The sequence below is a fragment of the Haliotis asinina genome, chromosome 7 (genome assembly GCF_037392515.1).
Source record: "Haliotis asinina isolate JCU_RB_2024 chromosome 7, JCU_Hal_asi_v2, whole genome shotgun sequence".
Taxonomy (NCBI): Eukaryota; Metazoa; Mollusca; class Gastropoda; order Lepetellida; family Haliotidae; genus Haliotis; species Haliotis asinina.
The window spans coordinates 25,566,945-25,588,866 of NC_090286.1; the positions used below are offsets into that span (position 1 = coordinate 25,566,945).

The 21,922-nt window shown below is 36.3% G+C and overlaps 1 protein-coding gene across 3 annotated transcripts; it reads left to right on the top strand.

The window, feature by feature from the left end:
* Positions 1–1,185: 1,185 nt before the first annotated feature.
* LOC137290199 (guanine nucleotide-binding protein subunit gamma-1-like) lies at positions 1,186–21,479 on the top strand. 3 transcript variants are annotated; one of them, XM_067820921.1, is made up of 5 exons: positions 1,186–1,267; positions 3,646–3,692; positions 19,069–19,117; positions 19,924–19,940; positions 20,519–21,479. In XM_067820921.1, exons 4-5 carry the CDS (start codon positions 19,937–19,939, stop codon positions 20,740–20,742), a joined length of 228 nt encoding a protein of 75 aa, XP_067677022.1. In that variant the 5' UTR covers positions 1,186–1,267; positions 3,646–3,692; positions 19,069–19,117; positions 19,924–19,936; the 3' UTR covers positions 20,743–21,479. The 3 variants fall into 3 exon arrangements, 2 of the variants coding, with proteins under 2 accessions (XP_067677022.1, XP_067677023.1); XM_067820922.1 differs by lacking the exons at positions 1,186–1,267; positions 3,646–3,692 and adding an exon at positions 16,377–16,594; XR_010957196.1 differs by lacking the exons at positions 19,069–19,117; positions 19,924–19,940; positions 20,519–21,479 and adding an exon at positions 5,882–7,141.
* The last annotated feature ends 443 nt before the right edge of the window (positions 21,480–21,922 follow it).

Sequence of the window (21,922 nt, forward strand, 5' to 3'; positions counted from 1 at the left end):
ATAACCTTCAAACGTGAAGTTATATATTTGCTTCAGTTGAACGCATTTAACAAAGCAAACAAAACAAATTTATTCAAAAGTTGTTCTAGATTCAATATCGTCTTGATAACTAATCAGATGGTCAGCTGCAAATACAAACATCTTCCAACAGATCAAGTGAAGAAAATATATGAAACGAACGTCCTCACAACGTTACAAGTACGTTACACCAAAGTATGAAAAATACGTTGCAAGGACGTAGCGAGAACGTAATGTGTAACGTTGTGGCAAGGTTGTGATATGACGTTATCCTAGGACGTTCTAATAACGTCCTAGTTACGTCATTTTCCGACGTAACCAAACCCTGACGTAAACATAACGTTGTGGGAACGTCACGTGTTAGCTGGGTGATCTTCATTTTAGAGGCGCTTTACAAGCACATGGATCTCCTGTTCCTGCATTCTTACAGCGGAAATACCACACGTCTAACAGATACAGGCATGGCTAATACACAGATACGTGTGTGGACAATATACGTGATTAACGCGTAATGATCGATGTGATGGTCACTAATCAGAACACTTGCGACAGGAAAAATGTTAGTTATGTATGCAATGCGAAATGACTGAAACTGGCGATTGACTCAGTGTTGGTCATAATGTCACATAACTTATATCTTTATTTACAGGTGCAGTACAAGTAGGGTAAGTCCGGTTTCAAAATACAGTGAGATGCAAATTTCATGGGAGTAGTGGATCCTGTTATTATGATGAATATGATAGGATATTCATATAGCGCACGTATCCATGATACATGCTCAAATTTTAAGGCTCTAGTATTGTCCCTCGATATCATCGGCAACGTCGTGTTATCAGTCTCAACTCCCTGGGGATCATATAACTCATACAGCCACTGGGAGCACCGGGTTATTGCGGCTTTCCCGTCCTTAGGAGGATCACATTCACAGCCCTGTGGAATGGGACGCATAGTCACAATACATCATGGGCGTAGGAACTGGGAGGGCATGGGAGGGGGTAGCTGCAGTCACACACACAGAGTGATACAATACAGTAAGAATCCACCAAAGATTCGAGTATATATCTATCCTCTAATCCACGTACATGTATATATAACTCATCGTCTGTAGTCTTTTCGGGTCGGTTGAAGGTTGTGTGTACTTTGAAATCAGCTATAGGGCTGCCCTTTAAATCTGAAACGAGGCTTAGTTGCTTCACTTCCGTCTCGCCCTACGCCATTTTGTCGCTGCCAGATTCCAGTTGTAGTTGAGGTATATTTTCTTTCTTCGTACTCAATATATGCAGCGAGTGTGTGTCTTATATCCACATAAGAAGTTTCAGTGTATGAAATAGTGTTTGCATATTATAGTTTTTTAACATGGTAATACCGTTGTCTGAGCGGTATCAGTATTTTTTACAAACAAAGTGAAAGCTGAAATGAGGCTTCACTTGTCAAAATGTTCACGCCAGCATTTGAAATACAGATATCTCTCACGTATGTTCTGGGCCCAAATTTAGCAGTATTTTGCCGCTATCATAGATAAACACGGTTATATCTTTGTTTCATTTTATGTTTCTTAAAACGAGGATGAGTCATTTTATCTGTGTGTAATCACGTCGACTACAAATCGACATATTTTTTCCTATCGAAATTTGATAAAATCAGTTTTTCCTTCCAAGTGTGCTGGAAGCATATCAGAAGCAACATTGTTTAACAAAAATGAAGACGGTAGCATTCTTTTGGTGTAAAAGTGCAACAACATTGAAATTGGCTTTGTCTGGTTCTGTATCTATATCTCAATACTGAGTATTATGCTGGGGCAATGAGGATTGGTTTCTGGAAAGTGTTCCACGAGTAATCCCCTCTTTTTACATAATAAATATCCTCTGTGGGGAGTCCTTCCCTGGTGTAATATTCCAACACTGATGAAATAATTCATTGATAGTTTTTGAAACCTGTTCTAGTTTATCAAATGTATATTTTGGGTGAGGCATGAATACAGTTTGTAATTTTGGTTTTTGATGGGGTTGGTGGGTATTCATTGGTTTCACATTAATTTCAGAGTGTGTAAAAATATCTACTGACCAATTTCCGCTTTTGTCGTACGTTTAACGATAGTGTAAACACACTCTAAAGAAACGGAAAAATCAAACAAAATGCATAGTTTTATATCTGTTACAACATATTTTTATACCTGTACGTACAAAAGACTGGGAGTAGTGAAATAAATAGCTTGATTCATGTGAATAAGTTCTTGTTTGAACGCACCTTGCCACCAGCGTTCTTCCTGCACATTCCCTTCTCACAACTGTCAAAACACACATTTCTGATGCAGCTGTAACCAAAATAGGACATCAATACCTGAAAAGTATATGTAAATCGATATATTTAGTCAGCTATGAACACTTATCACTCGTAAATAATTATTATTGAATCATTTTCTTTTGTCGGTAAGCGACCAACGTGGAAATTGACCAGTAGATATTTTTACACGCTCTGCGCATGTGCACAGCGAGTCTGAAATTAATGTGGAACCAACGAATGGGCAGAACTTTTACCATGGTTTTTACTGTGATGTTGAAAGTGAATTTCAAATAATCTGCAGATTCATATGTGTAAATACCCAATGTTTATTCAACATGATACACACTTGGAGCAGTATATGTACAGATACAAAATAACAATATCACCTAAAACTGCATTCATGTGGACTCTGTGAAACAGATATCTGGACAGTGGTGCAAATATGCACCAGAGAATATGCACGAGAATAAAATTATGTTGAACACCTATAGATCACAATGAATAGCTAATGTAAATGATATTATCAGTGGATATTCCAAGATTCATCAATACCATAATCTGGAGCCGTGACAAGTGTGACTTAAGATTGTGTTGTTGCAAGTCCATGATCTGTATAAGCAGGCTTAGCTGGACATGCTCAAGGGCATTGTTGTCATGCACAGATAGCTCTTGCACGCTATCATTTGGCTAGTTACAGTTGTCATACTGTTGATGTTGGATAGCTGAAATGTGTTCCTAACCTGACAGATTCATGAGAAACTTTCAGGACTTTATATTGCATAATTTGAACATTGTAGATTAGAAGATTCAACTTACATTTGCGTTAACCAGATCTTGACATGGAAGTAAAGAAAAGTGATAGGTTAAAGCATCATCTTATAACACTAAAGACCTGTGTTCAATTCCCATCAATTCAAGCCCATTTCTTGTGTTCCCAGCCATGATATTTTCAAAATCTTGCTAACAGTAAATTTCTTAAGTGTGGGAGTTACAAAAATGCACAGTCTTGCATGAAGGGACTGCAAGTGATGTGCCTGCTCAGTCAAACCAAATTGCTAGAGTGAACACAAGATGCACTATGGGAACAGGAAAGCCAAAGTCACAAAATAAAATTTAAACATCTGGATTGTATGATAAAAACATGCTTATGCAATGAAATTTCAACATGTGAAGAATTTTAATGTTGCAAATAATCTTGGTGATGTATTTTATATTATCTCTGGACTGCAACAAACATGCAGACATCAGGTACAATGACTAGGTTCAACCTGTTTACGCTGGTTGGAAACCAGCTGGTTGTGTGCTTTATGTAATATACTGCAACATTGATCCTGTCTGTTTCAGGAATAGTGGCACCTTATTGGACAATTTCAGTAACTACAGCCAATCAGGTTTGTGTATATGTTGTGTATTATATTGGAGTCTTGATTGACAGGTAGCTATCAGATGAGTAAAATAGAGCCAAGGGTATTATTACAATCTACAGATTCCTAATGCACACACAAGTATTGCAGGTGTTTGATTCACATAGTTTCTGTAGTTTTTTTGTTGAAATGGTTAAGTAAAATGACACTGAATCAAAAGCTCATTAGATGTCTCTGAAAGTAGTAGCTAGGAATACATCAGGAAGTTGCCAGTTAAATGAGGACAGGGACCAGCTGAACATTGGCATCCTCGCAGTATATGAAATGAAAATAAAAAGTCTATAAAGAACAATTGCTATTTCATATGCAATTATGACCCAACTGGACAGTTTTGCTGGTGTTTGTTATATTGTAAGAAGAAATGTGTACAGTATTTTGTATTATGTTTTTAGATGCTAGTGTGGCACAGTTCATCCTTAGCACTAAACTGCATGTTGTAGTGATTGTTGTCTGTGGTCTGGAATGTTGTAGCATGAGTGTCATTAATGAGTTGTTTAGTTTGGTGTTCTAACAGTGTGGCAGTTTTGTTTCAACCCATTAACTTATTACAGAGTCTACAAGGACATGAGCAAATTCTTCATAACAGTAGCACCCTCAGTATGTACATTGATAATAAAACCTTGATTATCTAGTGTGTGTACACATAAGCAGTAACACCCTTAATTATCCAGTGTGTATATACATCAGTAGCAAACATACAGACAGACAGACACACACCAGCAGTAACACAGTCGAGTATCTAGTGGGTTGATATAAGTCGTTTTGATGTGGATGTCGCATTCCAAATGAAGTCATTCCATCGTTTAGGGGTTGGAAATTCTTCTGGAATTTATGGAAATAGACAATGCCTGTTGTCGTCATGCTTTTACTCGTGATACAGTGTGTGAATTTGAAACTGTGACATATCTTGACAGTAGGTTTTGAAATGTTAGAAGTAGGACCTGTATTCTGATTGTTACGAATAGACTGGGATGACATGAGTGGCCATTTGTAATGTTGGTTTACCAAGGCAATTAGTCATAGGTGTGTCTGGTCTTGCTACCTACAGTGCTGTTAAAAAGCTGTTTGGATCAGATATAAGTATCATGGTTAGTATGTATTATTAGGATTTTAAACATTAAAACAATTCAAAGTTAAACGCGTCCCATTTTGCACAAAATTATAGTGTATTAAGGACAGAAAGGTAGCTGTACTTAATTTGAACATACTATATTCTGATCAGTTCGGAATATCATTCTGACGGTAATCATCATGAATATACTAGGCAGTTCAACATATCTTTTTGGAATATTACAAACCTCCATTATTAGTTTACAGAACGGTATTGCATGATGGAATGTTTACGTCACTACAGAGGTAACTAAACAACTGTTGATGACCTGAGATTCCAACTATTTTAGTTGCAACGTCAATGCGAGTTTAAGTCCCGGAAATGGGTGTGTCTAGTCGTTATGGACCAGATATTGCCTTGATGCTTACTGTAATGTGCTTATTCTCCAGTGGCTACCTTTCTGCAATGAGCAGGCATTAATGGAATTCAATATCTCTGCATCCGGGAGTATGCATCGTTTGCTGGTCTATAAAATTGTTCTCAGAATATTATAGTGTAGTTGCTTTCCTGTCTTTCTTGTTAAGAGGAGGTGCTTCTGGGTGTATCAAAATGGAATTAGAAAAGTAAGTTGGTTTCAATATTTTCGTACAGTCTCCGTCAACATTTGTTGTCTAGCCTTTAGAAATATTGAATTTGATAAGGTTTTGAAGTGAATGTTTTAGAGGTTTCTATATTCAGGATGTTATTGCTTGAAGAAAATGGAAAAAAAGGAATTGGCTTAAACACGATATTTGAATGTTTTCTAGGAGTATTATTGATGTGCTTGTAGGGATATGCTTTGGTTATATTCTTAATTATGTGATCTATTAACATGTCATGATATTATAAACTGGTTAACTGGGTTGTATGCATAAGAAATGTTTGGGTGATGGCGAAATGCACATCTTTCCTTCAGCATGGGTGAAAGTGCAAAATTTCATTTATCTGTTAGCCCTCCATGTTCCTACATGTCTTAATTAACAAGCAGTATTTACATTAGTAGGATAGAAATATTAATTTGTTTCACAGAATGCTTCTAATAATTTGCCTTGTCCTATTTAACCAGCCCATTAGACATGCCTGACTCCAGCGAAACCAATCGCAAGTTGAAAAACTTGACACAAGATCTTCGTCGACATGCCAAGATGCAGCGAATAAAAGTGTCAGAAGCATGTCGGGATATAATGGCGTACTGTGAAGCCAACCAACAAACTGATATGCTTATATTCCCTGCAAGGGACAACCATTTCCGGAATAAAAAGACATGCAACATTCTTTGAGGGAAACAGTTTTTCACAAGTTTTCTTCTTACTGAAAAATACATATTCTGCAAGGCTAAATTGAAAATTGACACCGTGGAATTTAAAGTGTTCATTGGGAGGCGAGACATCATGTCTTGCTCTACAAACTTAACAGCTGCATCAGCCATTTATGCCGACAGAAATTGTCAATAGATCATTCAGTGTATTGTCATTGGACTAGTATCTGGATGTGTTTCAAACAAAGATAGCCTTAATCAGGTTTGACACTAATTGTATAAGCTATGTGGGCGATTATTCTAATGATATAGATGTGCTCTGAAACGTACTTCAAATTGTGTATGCAGGTTAAATATTGATGTGAATCTCGTTTGCACTTTGGTACTGATATCTCCTTAGAAAATATGGAAATAAATATGTGCCATAGAAATTCAGTAAAGTCACGACATAGTTTGTACATTGCAAATTGTGATTTTGTTGATCATTATTTGAGTTTCGTTTTTCACTTCATGCTTTCTGCTTTTTTTTAATTCCTGATTTTGCATGACGTATTCTGTATTGTGACATAGATCATCTTTGTTTCATGCGTATTTGATCTGACAAAAATGCTCATAAGTCACTTTTAGACACGTGTTTGAAGTCAAAATGGGGTGGGTGGGTTGGTGGGAACCCTTCAAAGTGTTAAAACACATTTGAGCATATTTGTTGGCAAATTTGAAATGATTCAAGCACTTTGTGTTAGCTGGATTTCCGTCAGTGCAAATGTGAGTCAATATTCACTTCCTGTTAACTTGAACAATATGTTATGTTTCAAGGTCGTTTTAATAATAATGGATTTCAACAGACATAAAAAATCTTATTTCATATATTCCTTGAATTGCTAACACAATGATCTTGTATATTTCAAGCATGCATTTATTGAAGGCCTCTGTATGTTGTGTGTAGTGTTTTCAGTTGATACTGTGAACCTATAGTGAATGGCTGGCTTAACACTCTGCATGTTTACAGTCAGTAGGAGTCTGTGTACATTTGTCCTGACTGCAATAAAGAATTTGTCTCTATTTTAATTCTGCATCTGTGTTTTCTTTGCATGTGTAGACATTTATGTTGATGCTGTTAATTTTTCGTTGCATCTGTATGCACTCGATACTGAAACAGCCTGTGATTCAAGCCTTTGGTCCACAGCTCAAGTCGAGCAAATTCTCAAGGTCTAACTTCTTCGTGTAGCATTTAAAAAGTAAGTGTGACAGACAATGGGGAGAGTTCTATGCATATGCAACTTCTATTTTATTGATGTAAGTCATGTTTCAGTGAAGCTGCTAACACTGTTATCAAGCAAAAGCTACACCAAAACACGTCTCATATTAATACTAAAAAAGTTGTATATCCACTTAACTCTTCCTATTGTTTTCTTGGTCGAGTAAACGTTGCTTTCAAAAGCTGTACTTTAACACAGAGTGAAAATGATTTCAAGTTATGGCCTTGCGCAGGTGGATACAAATGTGTTGGTCACAAGCTGTTGATGTATGCAGTCAGTGACGCCCTGAGATCAGGCTGTGTGTGGAGAGGAGTTAATTCCAGGGCCTGCTTGCACAGAGCAATATTAGTTACAATCAATCTCAGGTCCCTACAATCAAGTTTACAATCACCATACAATCGCCCTAATCCACTTGCACAAAGACGATCTTAAGACAGCCAGGATTTAAGATCGCAATCTTAACTAAGATCGAACTCTTCAACGTTGGAGGTAGAAATTTCTTAAACTCGACTCTGTCTACAGTTGTCTTCAAGTGCACATAGCATGCTGCGCAAATAAAATTGGTTACTGCACGCAACTGACATTCCTTCCTTAACTGCACCTTGCAGATGTTTCATGAAAACAAAGCAAAAAATACCCAACCAAACAAAAAAAAAAACAAGCAAGAAAACCCCACAAATCTTTGTAATGATAACATGGAAGATAACATATATGGTAACTCGTACCTCGTGGGTTATTCTCTAATGTCATACTGCAACCACGGAAATATGTTCCATGATAAAATATGGAAATACAAACAAGTACATTAACAAATTTGGGTTTTGAGTTACTGACCTAGTACTCATGAAAATTAAAAGATAACAAATTATAAACAAAATTTCCTTATGATGCAACACCTAAATATACCATGATTTGTCAATAGCTGTTAATGAATCTGAGTTTTGCATCTGGTCGGTGTTATTTGGTCCCAAATATATCCCACAAGCATTAGATGTGTAAAGATATGAAAGTGTGACATGACTGGGAGTGTTGTGGAAAATGCATGACAGGGAAATATGAAAACATTATTATTCTGTGTGTTTTGTATGTGTTGTTAAATACTTATCAACAGTATGTTAATTGCTTTAAGCTATTTTGTTGATAATTGTCTTTTCTTTTTGTTAAAAACCTTTTTTGTGCAAATTTCACATGCCTCAGCAAGTGTATTTTCCTGTTTGAAGAATACTTGTATTATATTTAAAATGCATAGATTAAAACTCTATTCTCTCTTCAGTAAGAAACATAAATTTGTACATTATCCAACTGTAGATTATTGACACGTCTATGATCGAAAAGAAATATATGTGGAGATCTGCGCTGTCACAATATAACATACATTGTATTTGGGCATTGCAGATTTTACAGCATCTGTATAATACACAAAGGGAAACCACTCCCATCTTGTGTAAAAACCAAGATTAGCTGCCCTTGAGTTATTGAAAAGGTCATGGCCACTGCTAACACCTTTCATGCAGACACCTTTCATTACGATTCTTTCCTTGTTTATCAGAAAGGTATGGTGTTCATACTTTTTCCAGCTCTGAATCAGGTGAGAATCGTACTCTATGATATCGACTCGATAATGACGTTCACTAACTCAAATAACGATATTTCAGACGAAAAATCGATGTTGCATTTTCCGTATTGTTGAAGTGTCGAGGTGAATCATACAGTTTTATGCAATATAAAAGCAATCCCCAAAAGTAAAGCTAATTATTTGCGTGAAACTGACACCAACTTGAATGCCATTTTGCTACTGACTACAATGATCTTAGCTCCTTACAATTGGTTCCGACCAATTGTAAGTTTTGATTGTAACTTACAAAACTTACAATGATCTAAGCCTACAATCGCTTTGTGCAAGTGGATGGTGATTGTAGCCGAAGCCTAAGATCATGATCTTAAGTACTTAAAATGATTGTAGCTCTAAAATTGTTTTGTGCAAGTCGGCCCAGGAAAGATTGTCTTCCTCAGACGGGAGAACCTCATAACAGTACAAGCACTATGTTATGACGGGAGAGGCGGCTGACTTTGTGTGTTGGCGATTAGGTGCCTGACTCAGGAGGTGTGGGTTCGAATTCCGGATTGGGCTGAATCCAACAAAGTACTGGAATCTGTACTTCACAAAGAAACAGTAATACGAAATATGACGTTTTACATTTGACCACTTTGGAAAAGGGTATTGTGTTATAAAAGCACTGTATTAGGAATGGCAAGCTTTGTGATACAGTTATACTATATTGTGAAGTAGACTGAGCTTTAGGAGAGGAGTCAAATTCAGGGATATGAAAGTGATATATGAACACAAGCACTATGAGATATGGGAGGCAGTTGGTGTTGAAGTGTGATATAGTTATATGTTCCACATAGGCGTAGCAGGAGTATGGGCAATAATTCAGCCTTTATTTTTTTTTTTAACAGAAGTGTAATAAACTTGGTTTTATATATGAGTACTGTTTATACATGCATTCAACATAATATTCTGTAGTATACCCAGAAACTAGATAGTCATGGAAATTGTCAGTGTGAGTATGGTACTTATTACAGTCACAGATTTGATTGAAAGGTTGCAGTCTAAAACAAAGCACTTAGTCACACATATACAGCATACATTTTTGGCTAACATTAACACAATTGGGTAGCGCTGTGGGCCAAGATGCAAGAGTTAGTTATCTGCATATTCAAATCCAAGAGGCATCCTGATGGGGAACCTTGTTGTACCGTGTGGCATTTGTTGGCATCACCAGAGAGGAGACCTGTGAAGGTCTGGAGTAGAATAGGCCGTCAGCAACCCACGCTTGCATAAAAGGCAACTATGTTTGCCATAAGAGGGACTAACGGGATCAGGTGGTCAGACTCGCTGACTTGGTTGACACATGTCATAGCACCTAATTGCGCAGATCAATGCTCATCCTGTTGATCACTGGATTGTCTGGTCCAGACTGGATTATTTACAGACCACGTAAAACTAAACTAACTCACTCACTCCAGAGAGGAAAGTGCCACTGACTTGTGATCCAAAGGAAATAATTGTCTCAGGTACAGAGAGCTGTCGGATTTTTGTTGTGATTGTTTAAACATGAATGCTAATAGTAATTGCATCGATGAACCTGTGGATGTATAGTGTGGAATAGGAGTAATGCTACTTCGTGTCTGAATCAACAGTATGAACTAATTATTTGGTAATTGTCATGTTTTTATTGGTCATTCTACCTAGAAAGATCAGAATGACTGCATTATTTGCATTCTGACTCATTTGTTAAAGTATAATGACTTGACCAACACAACAATAAATTAGGACATGAAACTGTGACATTTTTGCATTCTCACACATTTGTTAAAGTATAATGACTTGACCAACACAACAATAAATTAGGACATGAAACTCTGACATTTTTGCATTCTGACTCATTTGTTAAAGTATAATGACTTGACCAACACAACAATAAATTAGGACATGAAACTGTGACTTTTAGACTTTGAAAATTATGCATTTTGTCATAGTTTAAAAATTCAAATTGTGTCAAGTCTTTGAGAAACTGACAAGTTAATGAAGGGTCAAACAAACTGAAACAGGGATATTTAGATGACAAAGTTGAAGAAAAACAACTTCGCTACCAGCCTGATTAATTTCTCTTGACTTGCATTCAACACTAGCAAGTAGTTGTTAAGAGATTCTTAAATGTCAGGTTGAATATAAAATCTGATGTCAAGAAGCATTTAATAGTTTGTTCTTATACAGATCCATATGATTGTATTAAGTGCATGAGCCCGATCAGTCCTTAATAATTCTAACTTCATTCACAAGATAGGTCAGTTATGTGATGAATTACAGTTTAAGTGTTTGTTATAAAATTATTCATATGAGTCTAAATGAGGATGTTCTCTACTAGCACACTAAAATGAACATTTTGATCAGAGAAGTCCCATCATGCTGAGACATGATGGTTGGGAGAAACATGTCGGAGTTGCCTCCCTTAGACCATGTAGCAATCACTGCATGGCACAACTTGAAAGCGGAGTTGCCTCCCTTAGACCATGTAGCAATCACTGCTTGGCACCACTTGAAAGCCAAGTCAAGCTGTGGTTTCTCATTGAGCTTTTCTGGATATCTTTTCATGGATGTTTATGTAACTAAACATGATGTTGGTCCTGTTAAAATCTTGAAACAGAAACTGTGATTTTCATGACATTTAAACCATTTTAAACACTACAGTCATTGGGTACTGTAGCTGGCTAGGGAGAAGATGGGATTCAAACGAGACACAGTTACTGTTTTCTTTATACTACTTCCTTCAGTCTATATGATTAGTCACATTGCTTATTAGAGTTATTCTGAAATGTACTTTGTATTTTCATGAACTTGAGTAATCATCAGTAATCACAGTTTGTTAGTCGCAAGTTGTCTCCTTTTGACCATACGAGGAAATAATGATGTCATGACTTTATGATTTTATGCTGCAAAAGTGACCATGCTTACTGACCCCCTTTTGTTGTGCGACATTAATTATCACAGTGAATATTCCCTTTTTCGTGATTGAAATACAGCTGGAAGGTATCACATACAAGCATTGATGCTTCATGGTAAACTGTTAATCGATAATGTAACATGGTGCTTGGAAAAGTTTGTTTAAAAATTTAACATACATCAGTATAAATAAAAAATGCCTCCCGAGTCCAAATTTTCAAATTGTATATCTAAACAATATATTGCAACATTACTTACTAAGTAATTCCAACAGTGTAAGATATTTGAAACTTTATTCTCTGGCATATAAAGACGGTACAGTGTACATCATGTACCTGATGCAGAAAACCTCAACTAGTTGTTAGAAATTAGTAAACTACTTTCAGATAGAAAAGATAGTGTATCTTGTATTGGAAGAAAATTTGGTAATATGAAGAATACCTTGATGCAGTTATTATATAAAACAGTCTGAGTATGGTCATTGTCAGTTACAGAACAGTTGTTTGTTCAGAATGTGTTTTACATATGACTGTCAAAGGGAGACATAGATTCATTAGTGCATTAGTAGATCAGGGACACCATTTATGAAGCTGCAAATTTTACTAAAGTTAACCCTAACTCCTATTCTTTAACATTGCATTAGTATTATTTTAGAGACTTAAGATCACCTCAGCAGTGACTGAAAGGAGGTCCAAAACTGCAGAATTACACCTCCTGTCTCTGCAGAATCAGCTGGTCATACTTTATTTCCAAGAGGCATCCTATGGTCCCTATTTTGGCAACACAGGTTTAGGTTTTCACCTCAGTGATGTCACTGACATACTGCACACCCTAAACCAACTCAACTAGTATGGTAAAGAAATAAAGTAATGGTGACACCTTTGATCAAAGGTACCTTGATATAATGGGTACAAGCATCCTTTGGCAAAGTTGCTGAATAATTTCATCAGTATTTTATGTTCCTTCATGTATTTTTGGTCATTAGCTATTTTTGTAACGATATTCACTGGTGCTCTTCTATTCTGAGCGACTGATTAGGTTTCAAATGGGGTTGTCTCCCTTTGACCATACACGCAATCTATTAGCTGGGTTAACCAGGTAGTTGTGACATTGGCATGTTAAAAATATTTTTGATGGAATCATCTTTCTGTGTTGATAGACAGCTTTCTAAGGTATCTTTCACAACACGTTCTTATTCCTATTTTCAACTAAATGACTCCATTGTCAAGGGTACACAATATACTTCCCTCTGTAATGAGTGGATTCCTGATGAAAAAAATCACTGCCTCTACCAATGTCATAAGGAAATCTGATTAAACACTGCCTAAAATAGTTGACAATACACAGCAGAATGTGTTCAGAAGAATTTATTTAAGGCACTCACAGTTGCTGTACCAACAGTTTGGGCCCATTTAATGTAACTTGTATCAAAAATGAAATGAAATTTGGTACAGTTTTGTGGGACTCTACTTGCTCCTCTACAGGAATGTATTTTGAATTTTTATTTTCCTTTGACCTTTTCTGTTAAACCTTCTTCAGAATTCTGTCAAAAGGCATTTGGCGTGTGTAAACTTTTCTTAATTTGCTCAACAGAGCTAACTTTGGCTTGGAGGTTTCACCTTAAGATGACATCATATAAATATTTTTATATTTTCTCATACAATGCATTGGCATTGATACCTTGATTATGAAAGTTGGATATATAAGTCAGATGTTATGGGATATGGGATATACCAGGTTTGTTCATGAGATGAAGGGAGTGTGAATCACATCTACAAAGAAGTGTGAACCCATTGAATCTATTCATTTATTGCCACACAAAGGCCTTGAGAGCACCTGTGCCCTTGGATTGCCAGACCAGCTGTGCCCGAGAAGCTGGGCAGGAAACAAAGACACCACCCCCTATTGGGCTAAAAGCAGGTCAGAAGTGAGGGGTCGTCTCAAAGGTATTTGGTCACTGTAAAGATATTGTGGTCATTAGCATGACCAGGGTGAAGTTATGTTGTCAGTCAGTTTTTAAGAAATAATATTTTCAGGTATGCGAAGTCGTCATGAATGTAAAGCACTGATAGAAAACAGATGAAATTACAAAGTGTGAGCAAACGAGGATATTTTTTGAGACTGTCCCTTGATGTGAAACATGGCAGTGCAGATGGTGGATGTCCAGATGCCAGCATATGAATGACCAACCATTGTGTAGGTGGACCTTCTGTTTCTCTACAAAAGTATGATAAGCGATTTTGCAAATATTCTTTATGAACTAAAACAGAATATATAAAGTCTGGTAATATGTCTTTATTATACTCAGTAACTTTATATTCTCTGTGTGAAAAAGATTTGTGTCAGGTTGGGTAAACAAAACACTTTCATCTTTATCCATAGATATATTTTGAAAATAAAACCTTTTGGCTGTTACCAAATATTCCCAGTGTTGCAATCACAAATTCTTTCTAATGATATAGTCAACAAATGATCAATATTATTTTATAAATACATTGCTGGTGCCAATTCAGGAATGAAAATGACAGACATTTCATTATAATGTGCAGGTTTAAATGGCTAAACTATAAAACAACCTACAACACCTGTGGATGTCATCATTTCATTAGGAGGAGTAGGATTCTTTTCGTGTTAGGAATTGGTTAAAATATCACAATTGATGACTGGTTCATTACAACCAATCAATCATTAAAAATAATTGGTTGGCATCAGTTAGGAAATTTTCTTGGTTATTTTTGCTAATCCACAAAAACATAAAGAATAATGATGTAGTTCTGTTGTTTTTTCCAATTGCACATCTTTCAAGGTTTCAAGGATTACTAGTATGTAAGGAACATAAATTTAATGGAGTCTTTGAGATAAATTCAGTCATGACTTGGAACGAGCTTGTAGTGATTATGAAATGTAGGAGACAAAACCAAAATTGTGAAAAAAATATTGTAATTCAAATAAGTGTTCCAGAATTGTTTGTGTTTGTTTATGGAAAAACACTGTGAAGCCACTGCAATCAGTGTTCGATTATTTCAGTTATTCGTATAACCACCACTAGATTCCATTGCCCATTGTAATGCTGACAAGCAAACATATATATGGATTTTACCCAGAATGATATGTAGATGATATGTACAGATTATGTATGGATATATGTTAGGCTTTCGTCCAAATAAATCTCTTTGAAGGAGACAAGTGAAATTGGTCTGTATCACAAATTGCAACTATGTGCATGGCAGATTGGTTTCTAAATTAGGTGTTATGATGTTTTTTCAATAATAAGTCAGACTGTAATTATGATTTATGTAGATAAAGAATGTACTTTAAACTTTGTACTTAAAATGGACTTATATGCATGTGTGGACCAAGGCTTCCTTTCACAAACCATTAAGGTGATCATGTCACTGAAGTAAACAATGTTAAAGAATGGGAGTTTAACCTGAGTAAAGGTTGCTGTAGGAAAGGAGATCCTGGTCATATTGCTAATGGCTGAAGTAATACTTATGTGCCATAAACTATTAACTCACTCATTCTAAGAAGGAGATCACACCTGACACTTACTATAGATCCTGGTTACAAATTCATGTAGGTATTTTGTGACTGATTGGTACAAACTACAACAGACGTGACACATCATGACAGGCGTGGAGAATGCAGGTTGGAGGTCACACTCTTGTCATGTCATGAATATGGCAAAAAGTGGATAGATTTGTTCCTAAGTCAGTCACAGTGGAGATGCTTAAGTATGTTTAAAGACTGTCATAGTTCAAGTGTGAAAGCCACCCATCCAGTAAGCGACAGAGGTAATGTTACAGTCACAGTCTGATGTAACCTAATATTCATCCTGAGTAATCATGAGATAGTCCCAGAGCAGTGTTGATATATTTCTGCCCCCCAAACATGTTTCAAGACCTGAAAGCAAGTGTCAGGATGTGGTCACAACGGTCAAGGATGATTTCAAGGCAATACACCTTGTTTGTTATGTTGAGAATCAAAATATTCAAGGGTCCTTTAAGTTTTCATTTGACAGAAGTGGGGCATAAGACAGAATTATATTTGTAGAGTGAATAGGTTTATTAGAAATTTAGTTATAGCAGGAGTATGTCAGCCATATTGCAACCTATTTTTTGTTGACATTTTGGTATCTCGTGCAGTGTATTTAATAAGTAATCACTAAATGGGCACAATTTCTTGTTTCGTATTCTGCTTTTTCTTGAGCTGCTTTGTGAGTTCTTACATGAACAAGGAAGTACATAAAATCAGGTTCATGTTGGCAGATGTATAAATAAATACAGGAAGGAAAAGACTACTGACAAATCAACGAATTTGAATTCATTGTATTCCAGTTATTGAATACCTCTGAAGTTAAGGATGTAAGCACATTTCATCTGAAGTCTTTCGAGCAGTGCTACAATTATGATTGGTTCCCTACTCACAAGTGATTACATCACACCATAATCTGATTGATTTCTGTCTAATTGCGCTGCAAGAATCAGAGACACTACCCTGAAAATGATTATCAGATTGACCAACCAGGATGAGACTAATACGTAATACCCAGTTGCCATGGCAACAGGGCTTTTAACATTTATCACCCAGCCCCTTTTATCGCCTGCTTTGTTACTGGGAGGTGGCACCAAGACTGGTATTGACAACAGCCTGGTGATGGATTGTTGATGTGTCCGTTTCATGTGTACAGGTCATAAATCATAGACTGGTCACACAAAAGTAGAACATCCACATAGATATTTGAACAGGATTGAGGTAAGTTGGGAGTCAGTGGTTGTTTTATGATGAAATTGCATGCATAAGTTGGGTTATTAATGGTTAATATGCAATGAATGTGTGTAGGATTTGTGTTGATTTCTGCTGACTCAGTTTGACGTAGAGTTAACTTGAAGCGATATATCAGAACAAAGGCCTGTATTAGGTATACAGCATATCCCTTCTTGTGAATTCACCTACACATGTATTCACTTTTTGTTTTGTTTTGTTTTTCTTTTTAAATATTTTTGATCCTGTACTTCAAAATGGATGAATGGATTGTTTAGGAAATAACTGTAAGAAATAATTAATAAATAATAATAAAATAATTTATTTGTGGTTTTGTCTTATTTAAATTTTTTATTTACATATACATATGGAAATGGTGAATACCCAGTACCGAGTACCTTACATACACTATATAAATGAAAACAGATAATTGAAATATATGAAGAAGTTTTTGCCTCATTGAAATAATATTAGTTGAAATATCTGAACAGTATCATCATATAAGAACTATACATCTGATTGTCTTTTTCCTGATCCATCAACCTCAGTTTGTAAGTCACTGTCAACATGTTTTCATCTATCAAACCATTTGCTCATATTGATGTACTAAATTATCATCAGTGTTATTGTCTGGTGATACCATGGACAACGCTAATTAGCCACTAAGCACTATTCATGTACTGAGGAAGAGGCGGATGGCCATTTTGCTCATTATCTCTAAATAGTTTTCAGAACCTGAGTCAGATTTTAACGTTTTTGCAACAAGAGTTTACTTAAAATACAGTAACGTCTTCAAGATATTTGTTTTGTTTCAAATTAAATGAAATAGATATTTTGACATGTTGCTCCACATAATAGGCATTTCTGTTCAGTGTTTGCTCATCATGTTGAAGCCATAGGTTCACTTCCCTACATAGGTACAATGTATGAAGCCTATTTCTGGTGTTCTTGGCTGTGATATGTCTGGAATAGTGCAAAAAATGGTGTAATCTCACTAATTTTTCTGGTGACAATGTCATATGAATCCAGGTGTTTCAGCTGGTGTTGGATACTTGGCCAGCAGGTGAGAGACACACCTGTTTGTGCAGGATGTACATGACTGTACGAAACTACAGCATGCTGCCAAGTCAAAATGATACACCACAGATTTTTATTTTTATTATTGAGCTTGAGTTCAATGCTATGTAAGTGGCCTTACATCTGTTTTCTGTTAGCTGAATACAGATGTAAGGCCATTTACATAGCACTGAACTCCAGCTCAAAAATAAAAATAATAATCTGTGGTGTATCATTATGACTTGGCAGCATGCTGTAGTTTGGTACAGTCATGTATGTCCTGCACAAACAGGTGTGTCTCTATACATATCTAGGTATGAAGTAGAGTTAACAAATATCTGTGTGGTAAGCAAAATATGAGTGAAAAATGATTGCAACTGTGTTGGTTGAAAGAGATGTCAGATACATACCAAAGAGCTGCAACCAAGCCTTAAGGTATAGGCTGTAAGGAAGAGAAGAACTATTTTCACATTGCATCTTAAGGTGTGACAAATGTCCATCATGTCTGTCCTGCAAGTTTGGCATCATTTTGCCACCAATACGATGCAGTAGTTGTATTTTTGAAATCCTATTCTTTTCCAAAATCTGCTGCTTAAGAAGGGACATTTTCATTGTGTATACAAACAGCAATGCATGGTTGATAGAGTGACATCATAGGATAATTGATTATTTCTTGAATTTGAAGTAAACACTTGTGATTGTTTTACAGACATGAAACTATATGGACGGCAGCTGTTTGAGGAAATAAGAAGTGACATGAATTTTGAAGTGTTTGAAATTGAGGAAGGTCATGGGATCATGCAATTTCCTGCTACAGTGTTTGAATATAGAACTTGCTTTAAACATCAGTTTGGTTATCTTTGTGATGAGAAATCCTTGACTTTGTTCTTGATTGTGAGTGACAGTTAGGCCTGGTTTGCTTCACCATAAGGGGTTCAGTTCGTTCAAGCTTGCTAACAATTTCCTTTTTCTAGTGAGTAAGTGAGTTTAGTTTTATACTACACTCATCAATATTCCAGCCATATGACAGCGGTCTGTAAATAATCAAGTCTGGACCAGATAATCCAGTGGTCAACAGCATGAACATTGATCTGCACAAGTGGGGACCAATGACGTGTCTACCAAGTCAGCAAGCCTGACCACCCGATCCTGTTAGTCGCCTCTTACGACAAGCGTAGTCTCCTTTTATGCCAAACATGGGTTGCTGAAGGCCTCTGTCCTCCGTCTATCCATAGCAGGACACCATGGTCTTTCACTGACTCTTATCTTTCAAACACTGTGCTGTGCGTGCTGAGGCTGTTTGCAGTGGACACTTTCAGTCCTAGGTTTACTTGAATTCCTTTTCATATTCTGCATGAAGATCATATATATTGAGATGTTGGAACTATCAATAAGCTTTGTCATTTCAGTTGCAAGGCCAAGGTCTCAGAGCACAAATTGTGTGTGACATCTTTTTATGTAAGTATTACCTCATACAAAAATCATTAAAAAGCCCCCAAATACCCAGTATGTTCACAATTACACTTGACCCATTTTGTTCTAGTTACTAAGACTCCTTGATCTTTGAATGTTTCTGTAAGGATTCCAGAGCAGGTTAGGTTCTCGGTGTACTTGTCATAGGGGCCTGTTGGGTAGGTTAGTGGTTAGAGCGTTTGTTCCTCACCACAAAGACCTGTATTTGATTCCCCATATGGTCACAATGTGTGAAGCCAATTTGTGGTGTCCCCCTGTTGTGGTATTGCAGGAATTATGCTAAAAGTGGCGTAAAACTATAGTCACTCACTCATTTGTTATAAGAACTAATGACAGTTTGGAGATACAGTGTAAGACCTGGCTGATGGGGTGTTTTCATGTTGCCATGATATGGATTTGTGCTGATATTCTCAACTACTGCTTTTCCTTGTCCAAATTTACTTATTTAGAGTAAGTTTGTTTGGGTTAATGCCACTTTTTGCCATATGCCAGCAATATCATGGCAGGGGACACCAGAAATGGGCTTCACACATTGTACCCATGTAGGGAATTGAACCCAGGACCTAATAAGCAAATGCTTAAACAACTAGGCTACCCCACTGCCCTAGTTTGTTGATCATTTTGCTAAATATCATGTATCAAATCATAATCATAAGCCATTCTTTAATTGTGGATTAATGGTACTGTTCATGATTAGGTTTTCATTTATAGTTAAGAATCATTGTGACTAATGATAATGTACATTGTACGAATGGAATATTTTTTACACCAAATATAATTTTGTCTTCCAGATTCAGGCAAAACATGGGTAAGGTACTCCTTCTCATTACTATAAAAATATCATTTAGTAAATGCAAAAAATGCTTCTTTATTCAGTCACAGGTCTGAAAAGAGTGAGTTAAATTAATGTTGCACTCAGCAATATTACACCTGTATCGCAGTCTAAAAAGACATTTTATACATTCCGGTACTTATAAAATTAGCAACATGTAATATTTAGAAGTCTGCTTTGCACGGCAGACTGGCATTTGGTGCCATCAGGTATTTTACTATCTTCGTGAGAAATTTATTGCCTTATTCGCATAAATCTATATTGTTCTTTTCTTTGATAATGGTTATTTTTATGAAAAAGTAACCACTTGTTATAAAGATGATAGACCTTTTATTTTCAGTTATTTATTCTGTGCTTATTAAGTTGGGGCACTTAAAAAGATTTGTTGAACAGTTTCTACATATAATCTCATGATAGAATTCGTAATAGTTTTTTAGAAAAGTTATACTCTTAATCATTTTATTTGAACATCTCTTTCTAAAATATTTTCATTTGAACTGCTTTCTTTGAAATAATGTATGTTGCTTACGCTGATTTGCATTGTCTCTCCACAGCTGATATGAGAATGAACAAATTACAAGAAGGTCTACAGCAGCAACGACGCCTCATCGATCAGCTACGCTGCGAGGCTCAGATCACACGCATGAGAGTGTCCCAATGTATCGAGGACCTTATCAAGTACTGTGACTCCCACACTGAGGATGACGTCCTCATTAAGGGATTCTGCAAGCCAAGTGACAACCCCTTCAAAGAAAAGGGTGGTTGCACCATTTTATAGAGTTACCTCCCCTGGGAGGTATCTCTTGCACGGCGCTGTGCCTGTCTCTGACTCATCAAGATCTGTCTCTTGTATTTTGTGTAGCTCCAGTATATTGTGTATTTTTCTTTGTGTTGTGAGATCTGAGCTCCCGGAGCCATATCTGTGAGGGAAGTACATGTATCAACAAATGGCCATTTTGCCTCATACGTATGGCTGACAGATGTGATTTAAGGGACTTCGCAAGTTATGATTTTTGTCATAAAGCTACTCCTGTATATCCAAGCCTGCAACGGCAGAATCAGAACTATCATTAGCAGCAGAAAATAACCTTCACAATCACATCCTGTAGGGTAAGTTTTCACATATGTCCATTATTCTTCATCAGTTTTGTTTCCTACACATGGTAAGATTTAACATGTGTGCTGAACAGTGGTCCTTTGTTAGCTTACAGTGATGATGAGTGGAAGTGTCTGTTTGTCATTTTTTCGATATTTGTGGCAAACATGAAACTTCAGCCATCATTAATCTACACTTTCAAGAATTGGGAGATGCTTGTGGTCTGTGGTACTTGGTGAGGAATTTTAGTAATCAAAGCATCATTTAAAATCTGTGACATCTCATCATATTTATGTGGAATATGTGAATTTTTTTATGTTATTGAAACATATTCAAGTACATTCTACGCAGTTCTTGTCCAAAATGCTTTTACATCTTAATTCATCTGATTGTATAGTGAAATAAATGTCCACATAAGATAATGAGTTCTGTTTTCTTTGATGTAACCAGTTTCTTTATTGAAACTAATCAAAAAGTTTCTCTTTCAACTTGATACGACTCTACCTGGGGACCATCAGAACATTCAGTAAATTAATTCTTTACATAGACCAGATTTATTTGTTTGAGGTGTCATTTTTTTTGGACAGTTTAAAAAAACATAAATGGAAGTATACAAGTCACAGAACACTAAACATATTAACAAGTGGAAATAGCATTCATTCAATTTGTTGCCGACAAAAGTGTCGGATAAAGACGATTAACGGATAAAAGGAAGTCAGATTAATGAGAGTCGACTGTATATGTAACTCCTCAAAACATGATCATGGCCAGAGTAATGTTGTAGGCAATTACTATGTATATGTGTCTATTATACATAAGTGTCGTCCTTGTAGATCTGTTTCATTTGTGTGTTGGATGATGA